Source organism: Ovis canadensis, chromosome 3, assembly GCF_042477335.2.
Source record: "Ovis canadensis isolate MfBH-ARS-UI-01 breed Bighorn chromosome 3, ARS-UI_OviCan_v2, whole genome shotgun sequence".
In the NCBI taxonomy this organism is placed as follows: domain Eukaryota; kingdom Metazoa; phylum Chordata; class Mammalia; order Artiodactyla; family Bovidae; genus Ovis; species Ovis canadensis.
Genome location: NC_091247.1, coordinates 191,322,307 through 191,334,869, shown reverse-complemented (window position 1 = coordinate 191,334,869; position 12,563 = coordinate 191,322,307). Strand labels below are relative to the sequence as shown.

At 39.5% G+C, this 12,563-nt stretch overlaps 2 protein-coding genes across 3 annotated transcripts in view; both read right to left on the bottom strand.

Moving 5' to 3' along the window:
• The window catches only part of OVCH1 (ovochymase 1), a 90,549-nt gene extending 90,007 nt beyond the window's left edge, over positions 1 to 542 (bottom strand). Inside the window, exon 1 of the mRNA XM_069585451.1 lies at positions 431 to 542. Within this exon, the coding sequence (XP_069441552.1) occupies positions 431 to 530 (100 nt within the window). The 5' untranslated portion in view covers positions 531 to 542. The remainder of the gene's footprint in view (positions 1 to 430) is intronic.
• Positions 543 to 8,814: 8,272 nt separating this feature from the next.
• TMTC1 (transmembrane O-mannosyltransferase targeting cadherins 1) overlaps positions 8,815 to 12,563 on the bottom strand; it is a 337,062-nt gene continuing 333,313 nt past the window's right edge. For both annotated transcript variants that reach the window (XM_069585452.1, XM_069585453.1), the window contains one exon: positions 8,815 to 9,890. In XM_069585452.1, coding sequence (XP_069441553.1) covers positions 9,750 to 9,890 — 141 coding nt within the window. In that variant the 3' untranslated portion in view covers positions 8,815 to 9,749. The remainder of the gene's footprint in view (positions 9,891 to 12,563) is intronic.

Sequence of the window (12,563 nt, the reverse complement as noted above, 5' to 3'; positions counted from 1 at the left end):
CCTTCTCCAATGCATGAAAGTGAAAAGTGAAAGTGAAGTCGCTCAGTCGTGTCCGAATCTTCGAGACCCCAGGGACTGCAGGCCACCAGGCTCCTCTGTCCATGGGATTTTCCAGGCAAGAGTACTGGAGCGGGGTGCCATTGCCTTCTCCGGGAGGGTTAACATGGCATAATTTAGGTGGAATGGAAGATACTGGAGAACATACACTGCTCTGAAACAGAGTCACTGGATTTTAAGTTACTTCCACTTAGTTATCTTTCCTTGGAGGAGAATCTTTAGCACCAGCAAGGTTAACAGATGTGCCTAAAAACTTGAACTCCAGAATCTAAAAGATTTCAGAAGAATATTCGGCCCAGGCACTTCGTGGGCACACCTGGCCGATGTCTTTGTTGGCCTAGGGAAGAATGAAGGCACCCGGGACCTGGCTCACCTTGGCTGGGCGGGGAGTGGACCACCAGCAACATCAGCAGCAGGAGTGAAACAGCACCGGGCAATGCCCGTATGGCTCCCGCGCGTGATGACCGGTCCATCTTCGCCAGACGCAGGTGCTGCAAATCAGCGAAGAGAAGCGCTCCAGCCTCACGGCTCTGCGCTCCCGGAAGCCCCTGCCTACATCACTCCGTCTTTCCGAGCTGGGGGGTGGGTGGCGCTTCTGCCTCGCAGCCGGGCGCACAGGTGTCCCTCCTCAGGACCAGCCCGGCCGCAGCTGCTCTTCGGCTGCCCAGGTGTCATCGCGTCCCCGCCATTCACTCCAGCAAACAGGAGCGAGGTAACCTTGCAGGCGAGCCAGAGTCAGATGCAGGAAATGCTAGGACAGATGCAGGACCAAGGGGATCAATGGCCTAGAATGCTCGGCGCAGGTGAATCTGTTGAATGTGGCCCAAGTCCCAGGGTAAAGGAAGCCGGGCACCCAAGCAGGACACAGGCAGGCTGACCCCGAAAGGAGGAAGACTCTTGAAAGTTTGAGTATTAAAGATCCCACCTAGCTTCTAAAAAGCTTGTTGAAGACCTTGACGCTCCTGAGTTTTCAAAAGGACTGGATATGAACGATCAGATTTCTGCCCTACTCCTTTTCTGGGTGTCAGTGTTACCATCAGCTTCAGTGGAATAGACCAAAGCTGTAGGATCCAGCATTTAAGATTATTAAAATGAATTCACTGCATGTTAGCATTTTTTCAATCAATATTATTTTCTAGTAAGTAATTTGTGACAAATTAGCTTGAGGTTGGGAGAGGAATAAAGCTAGAATTTGTAACTGATTTATAATTTGTCAAAAAATGAGGACAAAGTTAAGTGAACACTACATATATATATATATTAACTAACCTAGACACCCAGGCCCAATTGTCTCACTTCTGTATAAAATATAAATAAAAGCTCCTTGAGGTAGACGGGTAAACAAATTAGGGAGACAAGTGGCAGACAGAAGCACAGGAAAACAGAGATGGTCGAAGCGGAGGGAATGCAGGCACAGTGACAGGCAGGTGACAGCTGAGGGAAGACGGAGCAGGAGGTGAGCTGGGAACCTTGGGCAAAAAGCTCAAAGAATGGGATTGACACCCGAACTTGAGACATACCATCTCAAACCTTTTTTATTCATGAACCTAAACGGAGTTTCTGTGATCTTTATATCTCAAGTCTTAGATCACTGAAAAGCTCTAGAGCTGCACTATTCAACAGAGTAGACATTAGCCATATGTGGTTATTCAAATTAATATTAGCTAAAATATAAATTGAGTTCCTCAGTCACACTAGCTACACTTTAAGTGCTCACCAGCCACCTGTAGCTACTGGCTACCATATTGGACAGCACAGATACAAAACACTGTCATCATCATATAGTTCTGTTGGACTGAATTGTTTTTGAGAGTAGCATCGTTTTAAGCAAATATACCTTGGATGAGAGTTTGCGTAGATGACTCTTGGGTTTTGAGCTTGAGTATTGAGGGAACACCAGGAGGGGGCTTGGTAAGGTAAACAGCTCTTTCCTGAAGGTATACAACTACATCTGAGTTCTCCAGGTTATCTGCAGGTAGTAGCCCTCAACACGCTTATCTCTGAGTTTTGCTTTTACTGTAGCAATCCCACAAGTGTTACCATAACCATTTGTGGCCTCAAGGACTCATTACTCTCCAAAAAAGCTCAGATCATCCAAATGGACCCAAACTCCTCTCTTTTTTCTTAGCAAGAATGGGTCATACTAAAGCTACTACAAAGCTCTTACAAAATGAGAGAGAAGGAAGGAAAAAATGCAAGTTGGACCCACAATGTTCAAGTTCATGGCTAACTCTCTCATGAAGCTCAGAAACCGTGACCGTTGCAGTCTTGTACATGTGGTACACACACAGCTTTGTAGGATCATGTGTTTTGTTTCAGACCCGAAGTCTCCATGGGGTTGGACATCATTTCCTGTTACAGCATAGCTCCCTTTGTTTGCAGAGTTCAAACTCCCAGCCTTAAATGAGAACTTGTCCTTCTAATACAGAGGATTGTCCCCTTACAGCCCTAAAAAATAATGCCTTTCCATTAAATAGAAAAAGAGTCTTTCATTGTAAATTGCATACATATCAAAAGCCACGTCATTAGTTTCAGATATAAATTTGCTAGTAAGATGATGGTTTAAATATAAATTGAGTTTGTGGTGATGCTGAAATGGAAGCATTCTCTTATTTAAGGAAAAACCACAAAACTATAGAAAAGGAAAGGATGTCAAGCAGAGTGAGCTGGACTATCCCAAACTGGATTGAGAAACCTGCATTGAATTTGAACATAACTTCATTAGGGCAGCATAATAGTGATCTGCTATTGGAGGCCTTCCAGGATGTTTGATGGATGCCCCAGTTCTAAGGATAGTTGAAAAATTAGGAGTGGTTAGGAGACTAACCCAGGAGCAATAAGTTAACCATGGGTACATAATGTTTTGTTTAAAAAATAAGTTTTTCCATGCCCACTAAAACATTGGTCCAAACTCTGGAACCCTCTCCCAAATCCCACAGGCCTAGGAATGGGCAGTAAAGTGATCATTGGTGACATTAGAAACAGCAATTTCCTTTGAATTTGTTGCAGGGACAGATTTCACTAGGATGTAGACAGAATGTGAAGGACAGAGATAGAATGACTGGAGACAATTTATTCTGATAGAGTGGCTGTGAAGGACATAGAGATGAGGTAGTAGGTACCACATGAAAAGGAATAAAGGAAAGGTTTTTTCCTAAGTGATCTTCATGGTGGCTACCAGTATCTGTGTTTTAAAATAGAACTGAACTGACAAGAGCCAGCAAAAGGAAGAAGTTAAAGAAGAAAAAAGAGGTTAAAAATGAGGTTAAAAAAGAGGTTAAAGAATGAAGTTCTACAAGAAGTGCTATCCAGGGCCCAGGATCCTCTTTTTCCATTGTAGCAACAGGAGAATTAGATGCAGGGAAGTTTGCAGACAGAGTGCAGAATACTGAGGAAGTACCTGTTTTCTACTTTGTATTTACACCATCAAGAAAGAGGTGAAGGCATCTATCTCCTCAGTAAGATGAGTATCTGGAATAGGTAAATACTGAAATGGTCATTGTGTGGCATGAAAAGGACAGCAGGCATCATGCACACAGAACGATACAATGAAGGAAGGAACAATGGGGGAAAGGAAGAAAGAAGGCATTTTTTTATTTTAAAAGTGGGCACCTAATTGTGACATAAATTTCAGCGGGTACTAACCACAGACCACTTGAGAGACTGAAACAAGACTTAATTCTTTTCATCATATTTTATATAAAATATACATTTACATAAATTTTATTTTGGAAAGACCTAGGCAAAGTGTACATAATCAGACTTAAATGGGAGAAATCCTTTATGGGAGATATATTTCTAACTGGCACAGCAAAAGTAACAAAAATGTACATTTATATATAACTGATCAAAGCAGTCTGAAAAACATGATACAAGTATTTCCATCTAACAAAAGGAAGGATGGGTGAGTCACAGCAAGTCAGCTGATTTCCACATTATAAAAGCAGGCCATGGTTTCTACAGATACTTTAATGTCTTTGGAGGAAATTAAAAAAATTTTTTTTCCCCAGAAACACAACAAAATCGCTAATTTTTACGTGTGAAAGTGTTAGTTACTCAGTCGTGTCCAACTCTTTGTGATCCCATGGACTGTAGCCCACCAGGCTCCTCTGTGCATGGAATTCTTCAGGCAAGAATACTGGAGTGGGTTGCCATTTCCTTCTCCAGGGGATCCTCCTGACCCAGGGATGATCCCCTGGAGAAGGGAATGGAGACTGCAAAATAGGAGTATTTACCTCTGTCACATTAAAGTATATGGGCAGTTCAGTCACTTTTAGGGTTCTGTGTTTTGCTGCAGTAATTATCTTAAGAATTTCTAAAACTAAGAGCCACACTCAACAGTTACCTGTGCAGAGGCAGTGGGCTTTGCATTTGGATTCCGGGGACTCACAGAGCTTGATAGGCCCATAGAATTAACCACTCCTTTAATGTACGAGAAACGTGACTGAGACAATTGGTAACTTGTCCTGCGTGAGGCAGCTCCTTTGTGGCAGAGCAGGACTAGATTCCAAATCTCCAGATTCTTGGATTGGGTCTCCCCTCCTATGGAGCACCAAGACAGCCCCAAAAGGACATTATGCACATTTGAATTACTTCTATCCACACTGATACAGATACACACCATGTGCGCCACTGAGAATGGGGAAAAATGTCCTGGATTTCTGGACATGGAGAGCTCTTTTTAGTTTGTGGCAAATGTTGATCTAAACTTACAAACTAATAATGACCCCATATTGTGATGATGCTAATTTTATCAGTTATGTGCCCTAAAGGTTTTTATGGAAAGGATCCTTGGTGATAAAATTAGAACATTTTTATATGAGCCAGTTGATAGATACTGACTCTGTTGTGACATTATATTTTACTGATAATAAACCATAGCTTGACTGAAGTTATTTCATTTCTTTTAAGTTATGTAGCTACTAAAAGACAAAAATAAGGAAGTGCTATTTTTGTAAGGATTGCTCAACATAGTTTTCATGTCAGAAACTTCAAAAATAATCATAAAAAGTTACATTTCCCTACATTTTTGGCATTGTAAGTTTTTATCTTATTCAATTGTAGCCCAAACATAAGATTTGACAGGGTTTTTTTTTTCTTTTTACTGTTTTAAAAATGTCAAAAGATGCTATTTAGATAGTTGTTTTTGTTGTTATTAATGGGAAATACCAACATATGCTTTTATCAAAGTAAATGTGATTTGGAAATTAGGAAAATATTAAAATAAACAATGCCTATAACTGCATTTTCTTTGAGTGCTGTTACTATAACCTATAGATTTATTGATCCAAGGTACAAATCTATCACAAACCAGAGAACAATATTTTTTAAACTTATTGTAATGAGTACAATTAAGAAATAATTAACAAAAGTTGACATGTATAACTTAAAAAAAAGAGATACAGGTGTAGGCCTAAACTTAAGTCATGGATCTTTCTATGAGTCATAACAAAACATGAGTTTTATATACTGGGCTCCTCATCTGGTAGATGAAAATAGCAGGGCCATTCTCCATCTGAGGACAAAGAGTTCTGTAAATATAAGATCAAATTATAGTCCCGTTGCCACAAATGCAAAACCACCTCAGCCAACCCACCTGTTTGTCAATCTTGGCATGGCAGCTTCAACTAATCAAGTGTGCTGTTAAGTCATTCTTTGAAATTCCTTGGCTCACTTTAGTCTAAATTTAGAAGTGGAAACTGTAAAAGACTGTAAACATCTCCTGGTAAAAGTCATTAACTCTTATTAAAGGTTTTAGCCGGCAGTGGTTCTCCAGCCTGGCTGCATATTAGAATCTTAACCTGAGTGGCTGAGGTCCAGTGATTCCCAAAGTGCGCACCCAGGTTATTTTCAAGTCCACTAGGGCCTAGATAGAGCACCTGTGTGTGAGGGGCGAGATCTCAGCTGTCAGCTGAATGTGGCGTTTCAATTTGAGAGGCTTGGAAGGTTTGAAAGAAACAGTATGAAACCCACATTTGCTTTTTACTCCTCCTCAAATTAGTTTTTTCAGTCGCCTTGTGTGGAACGCTCTGGATTTTTCTCATTTAGCCTTGTTGAAAAGCAGCTGCACCACCAGTGCAAACCCCTGCACCGAATGAGGTCCTATGTGTTAGGCACGTCAGACTCCTACACTGGGGAATGTGAAGTATTGTGGGGAGCTGGAATCCAAGTGCTGACAATCCTCTTTGTTTTGTGATGGGCTTTAAAATAAACAGACCTAAAAGAATATATCTCAAGAGTCCCTAAAATAAATTTTCCTTTCCTTCAAGGTATTTGAATCTTTGGTTTAGTTCACTACAGTTAATGAGCCATATTTCATGAATACCATTTACAGGTTGAAAACATCTGAGTCAGCTTTGAAATCCTGAATAATTCTTAAGGTTAACATAAGCTTGTAAAGCCATTCTCGTGGCTTCTATGTCAAAGGGCATGTGAAAGGACTGCCACTTATTGGAGAATCTGAAGGCAAGGAGAACTGCTTCTATGCAGGGCAGGAGGACAGGTTAGATAGACTGAACGAACTCCAGCCTTGTTATCAGTTACATTCCTTCCTGTCCTGGGCAAAATAGAATTGTAGGACCCTTTGTTCAAAAATTGCTAGGAATTTCAAGCAGAGCATCCAACCAAGCACAAGGTGCACCTGAGTGCAAGACCCTGAGGCCTGCAGAGACTGCATGTCCACGAAGCTAGCTCTACAATTCCATCTCGGGCAGAGGTTATGAACTCACAGCCAAGCCTGCTTTTGTTAAGGGAATCTGGATGAACTCCATGACTAGCCAGGGCACCCCATTCTTATTTTGATAAGGATGAGTTCCACATAATATTTCATGTTACAAGAGCAAATAAAAATAGTTATAAAATACACTTAATATCTTTGAAAAATAATATGTGATTTATTTTCTTATAGGTACCATGCAACTATGAAAGCTATTTCATTGGCTACATCTAAGTGAAAGTATTAACTCAGGACAGAAATACCTGATCCAACAAAAAGTGCTTACTTCTAATGTTCAAAGAGATGCCAGTGTGCGCAGATAGAATGAGACAGAATGACAGAGTGAGAAAGACAAAGAGAGGGAGAGAGAGAGATGGAAGGGGTTGGTGGGGGGAGAGGGGAAGGGAAAGGGGAGAGAGAGAGACAAGAGACAGAAAACAGAGACAGATGGGGAGAGAGAAAAACATCCAAAAGAAGGCAGAAAAAGTCTCCTGAAGGCCACATGACCCTTTTCTCTCAGAAACTTTTAGGCTGTAGTAGCCATTGCAATTATTCCAACAAATGTACTCTCGTATCTTTAGCAGCCCTTCAGATAAGGCATAATTGCATTTCAAAATTTGGGGCTTGATCTTTTCCATTAACTTTCTAAGTATAAATTTTTGTTACTGATTATTCTAAAAAGTTTGTAATTAAAGTACTAGATATTGTTTTTAGCTAGGGTTCCATGTTTTTCATTTGGGGGGTAGAGTAGTTATTTTATAATAAATATTATACTACATTTCTTGACCTTAGGACTATAGAAGCATAATTTGGGGGACTAAAAATATTTGAAATGAAATTTTAGATACATTTATGATCTATACCATTAAAGACTATTAGAAACAGAAGATCATAGTTGTAATATATACATTATTGGATTACTGATACACACAAACATGTATGCTAATTTAAATTCCATAATCCTTTGTATTCAAAATATTCCTGGCATCATCCCTTTCCAAAGAAATTTTTTTTCCTTTTATCTAGATTTACCTTGACAAAAAGTAATAATAACAACACAGAGGCAGTGCTTTCCACTACTGGGGCTAAAAAGAAGCAGAAGGCTTCTTGCTCTGGCTGGAGCATGTCACATATGTGTGCCTCAAGCTACTAAATGTGTATGACACCTGGCTTAGCACCAGGAACAGCACTATCCAGAGTAGGTTTTTTTTTTTTTTTAAAGTTTATGATGAATACTAAATTAGAATGACATATTCCAATTTCTTCAACTCCAAAATATATTACCACCCAAACACTGATGGCTGATTCCTAATTTCTTTAACTTTAGCAAGGGAATAATCAATACAAAAGTTTTGAGGGACTGTTGAAACTTAATTACTTTGTAGTTTAGATTAATAATTTTTGTATGATCAGTTGTAAAAGCTGCTACTAAAATGACTATGTACAGAGAAAAATGTGTTCATATATTAAATATTTTATGATATGAAATAAATAACACTAAAAGACAAATGTCAAATTGTAAGTTCAACTTTGCCACCCATACCTTTTGAATATAAATATATATATATATTTTAAAATTATGAATTTAGATTTTTTTCCTAGATTTTTTTGAGCATTTTCCATGAAATCTCCAAAATTCCAAATATAGAACCAAGAACTGCAGGTTCTATCATTCATGTTTTAAGCACAGAATTCTCATTAAGCCTCAGTTGTGTCCGACTCTTTGCGACCCCATAGACTGTACCAGGCTCCTCTGTCCATGGGATTTTCCAGGCAATAGTACTGGAGTGGGTTGCCATTTCCTTCTCCAGGGGATCTTCCCAACTCTGGGCTTGAACCCGGATCTCCCGCATTGTAGACAGATGCTTTACTGTCTGTGCCACCAGGGAAGTCTCATTAAGCCTAGGAAGATCAATCAATAGAGCTTCCTTACATCCATTTAGAGTCTATGAAGATTTCTGTAATATACTGTAAATATTCCTCAATGATTAAATATATTTTCAAAAAATAATCTCTGAAAGTTAAGATAATAAAGTAGAACATTTCTCTCAATTAATATCTTTAATAATTCTCATGTAGAATATACTATTTTTTCTCCACCAAAATAACAATATATTTGGAGGTGGAAACATTTATGATTTTTAAAAGCACTTATGAAATCTTAGAGCAGAACCACTACTCCAATAATACTTGTAATAAAATTAAAATAATTTAAAACATTTCCATAAACAATCAGGGGTACTGACATCCTTGATTTTCCCATAGGAATATGAATACCCATACACAATTCCAGAAACTTCCTTATTGATACATTAGGCAATGGGAAGACAGCTTGTATCAGAGTGGAATTTAATTTACTTCTCAATAAGGCTCTAGCAATATCCTCAAAAGGATATAAGATAAAGCTGACTTAACAACAGCCTCTTTCCCCATATATTCCAGAAGAATTTTACAAAAACTGTGAGATACTCATTTCTAGTTCCAGAGAATTAAATGAGCTACCTCTTGGAAGAATTTCCCGAATGGTTTATCCCAGAAGATTTATCGTCTCTGAAATATCTCTTCTCATAAAGAAGAGACGCCATGCCTTCGTAGCATTTCAAACCTCTATTTCTGCGAGGCTACACCAAGAAATGTCTACACTAAGAAAGGGAATTAGATCCCCAGGTTGAAAAAGCAGACACATATATGAAAGGAAATCTAGAATTAAAGCAAGAAAAAAGTCTGTAAAATGTGCGGCTGCTGTTTTCCTTCCATCTCAGGTCTCCTAGCCCCTGTTTGCTCTTTTTGTCTTCTTTCATGGAAATGCAAGTCTCCAGCACAGCATTACCAGTAGGTGTCCCAAAATGTGTCACCCTGAACTCGGAGTGAGAGGAAAATGCCATTGATTGTGCCCCAACTGATGTGAAAACAAAGCTTCCATCACTTCCTCTTCCAAAGACACCAGCACTGTCCCTTGAGACCGGGTCAAATGCTGCTATGTTTGGTTCTTTTCTCGAACTTCCTGTAATCTTTTCTCAAGGCGATCCAATTTGGCGAGATTTTCCTGCAGTAGTTTGCTGTCTGGAACCAGCTGTAAGGCTCTTTCATAATAAGTTCTTGCAGACACGTAGTTTCCCTGCAGAGAAAAAGAAAAGGGATAATTATATTCTGATCCATCAGAATGCTTGCTTAAAGAATGGGGAGACTAAAAACAGATCTTCTGGTCCATTTTAACATTAATGTCCTCATAAGGAGACCCTGTCTGCTTGTGTAATTTCATCTTTATCTGTTGGTGCTCTTGGAGAATCCATTTGTTTAAGTACCAGACCAGATGGAGAATGTGAAAGATAAGGGTTATGCCATAAGTTTAAATGGCAGGAAAACAGATTTTCAATTCTATTAATACAGTGTATGAAGCTATCATCTCATAGTGTTCTCATAGGGTTAACACTATTCCTTTGTAATCAAATGGAACCAAAGCACTGGAAATTCATAATTAGAGCAAAGGGAAGAGAGAGAAGGTTGAGTCAGGGGAGAGGAGGGGTGTGTGTGTGAGAGAGAGAGAAAGAAAGAGAGAGAGAGAGAGAGAGAGAGAGAAGTATTTTTGAAATTGCAAGAGTAATGATTAAAATGTAGACAGTTTAGGAATCTATTATACCTACTTAGTGACAGGAAATACTTTAATCTTCACCTTAAAACATAAAAGCCACTTTTGCCTAATACAGGCTTTAGTGCAAATATGCTTTTATAAAATGAAAAGAACTGATAATAAATAATATGGAGTCAAATTTATCCCATACTCAAGGTGTGTGACCATATATATATCTGCTGGATACTCTAAAGGCAGGAGGGAAGGCATGTTGCTCCAGATCTGTAAAAGACCCCTGTCTCCGCCCTCTATTGGTCCCCATCTGTTTCGTTTTTGAATAAATTAAATATTTCAGTTTAACTGGCAACCACATGTGCCTGGTCCCAGAAGGTCCCTGACAACAAGTCAGAATTATTAACTTTGTTCCCAGATTCTTTTCTGCCACTAAATGTATTCCTTCTGTATGGTTGACTCAGTAAGATCAGTAGAGATCTCTTCATTCTAAAAAACCATGAATTTGTTCCATTTTATTCTCAGTTATAGCTCCATGTGGATAAAGACCAGTTAGTCTCTAAATTTTCATTACAACTTAAAATAGTACCTCTTAGAATAAAAGTAACCCACTCCAGAGTTCTTGCCTGGAGAATCCCAGGGACGGTGGAGCCTGGAGGGCTGCCGTCTATGGGGTCGCGCAGAGCTGGACACGACTGAAGCGACTTGGCAGCAGCAGCAGGCAGCAGAATAAAAGTACTATGTAGCAATATCAGTATTCATTGAATGCTTAAATGAACTACCTCCCGAGTGTCAGGACCTTAGACACCTGCCTGCCATATAATGAGCACTCAATCTGATGCCATCATTACTGTTATTATTAAATGACTGTGTGTATTTGTGTTAAGTTGCTTTAGTCGTGTCTGACTCTTTGCATCTCTAGGGACTGTAGCTTGCCAGTCTCCTATGTCCATGGGATTTTCCAGGTAAGAATACTGGAGTGGGTTGCCATGCCCTCCTCCAGGGGATCTTCCCATCCCAGGGATCAAAGCTGCATCTCTTAAGTCTCCTGCATTGGCAGTCAGGTTCTTCACCACCAGTGCTACCTGGGAAGCCCATTAAATGACTATTTGTATGTAAATGAGTAAACACTATTTCTTATGATATTCACTTGTCATATTGGTGAAAAGGAGAGTAAAAATCATAGAACAGGTAATTCTACATTGGGAATCTAGGCACTGGCATGTGCATAAATGAAAGTATTTCAGATTATTAACACTGATTCTGATAAGAGGCTAAACAGAATTCTGAACAAATAACCTGGATTTAGCTACATGACTATTTTTTAAAATTCAAGTATTTAATCTTTACATTGTCTCTTGACATTTCTTAAGCGTAGCACATATATGCAGACAGCTGAACATCTGTGGCTCTCAAATTGCTCTCAGACTGTGTTCTTATTGTGGTTGATTTTGAAATTGTTTACCCAAGAGGTTTCTCTGAATTTAGGCCTCAGCCTGGTACCAGGCATCGCCATCTCAGATCATCAGCTTTCTCTGTCTTTTCAACAAAATCTAGTCATAGAGTTATTTTCTCTCACTCGAATTGCTCTTTTCTTAATGAAACTGGAAGCCCCTTTTTAAGTAAGTTATATCCCTTAACTCAACGTCCCCAATTTCTAGGTGCTAGGTGGGGAATTTGAATTATCCAATTTCTAGAACTGTACTAGCTACTATGAAGGCCGCTAGTCCTCTGTGTCTATTTAAATTTAAGTTAATGATAATTAAGAATTGAGTTGCTGAACTGCACCAACCACATTTTAAGTGCTCGACAGCCACAATGGGCTAGTGGCTACTGCCTTGGACAGTACATACATGGAACATTTTCTTCACTGAAGAAAGTTCTATTAGCCAGTTCCATCCTAGAATATGCATTAATGCCATAAGGCAGAATTGAAAATAGTACTTGGTGATATGGCCCATCTGGTGCAACTCTGATTCAGTTCAGTTCAGTTCATTTCAGTGGTTCAGTCATGTCCGACTCTTTGTGACCCCATGGACTTCAGCAAGCCAGGGCTCCCTATCCATTGCCAATTCCCAGAGCTTGTTCAAACTCATGGCCATCGAGTTGGTGATGCCATCCAACTATCTCGTCCTCTGTCTCCCCTTCTCCTCTTGCCTTCAATCTTTCCCAGCATCAGGGTTTTTTCCAGTGAGTCAATTCTTTGCA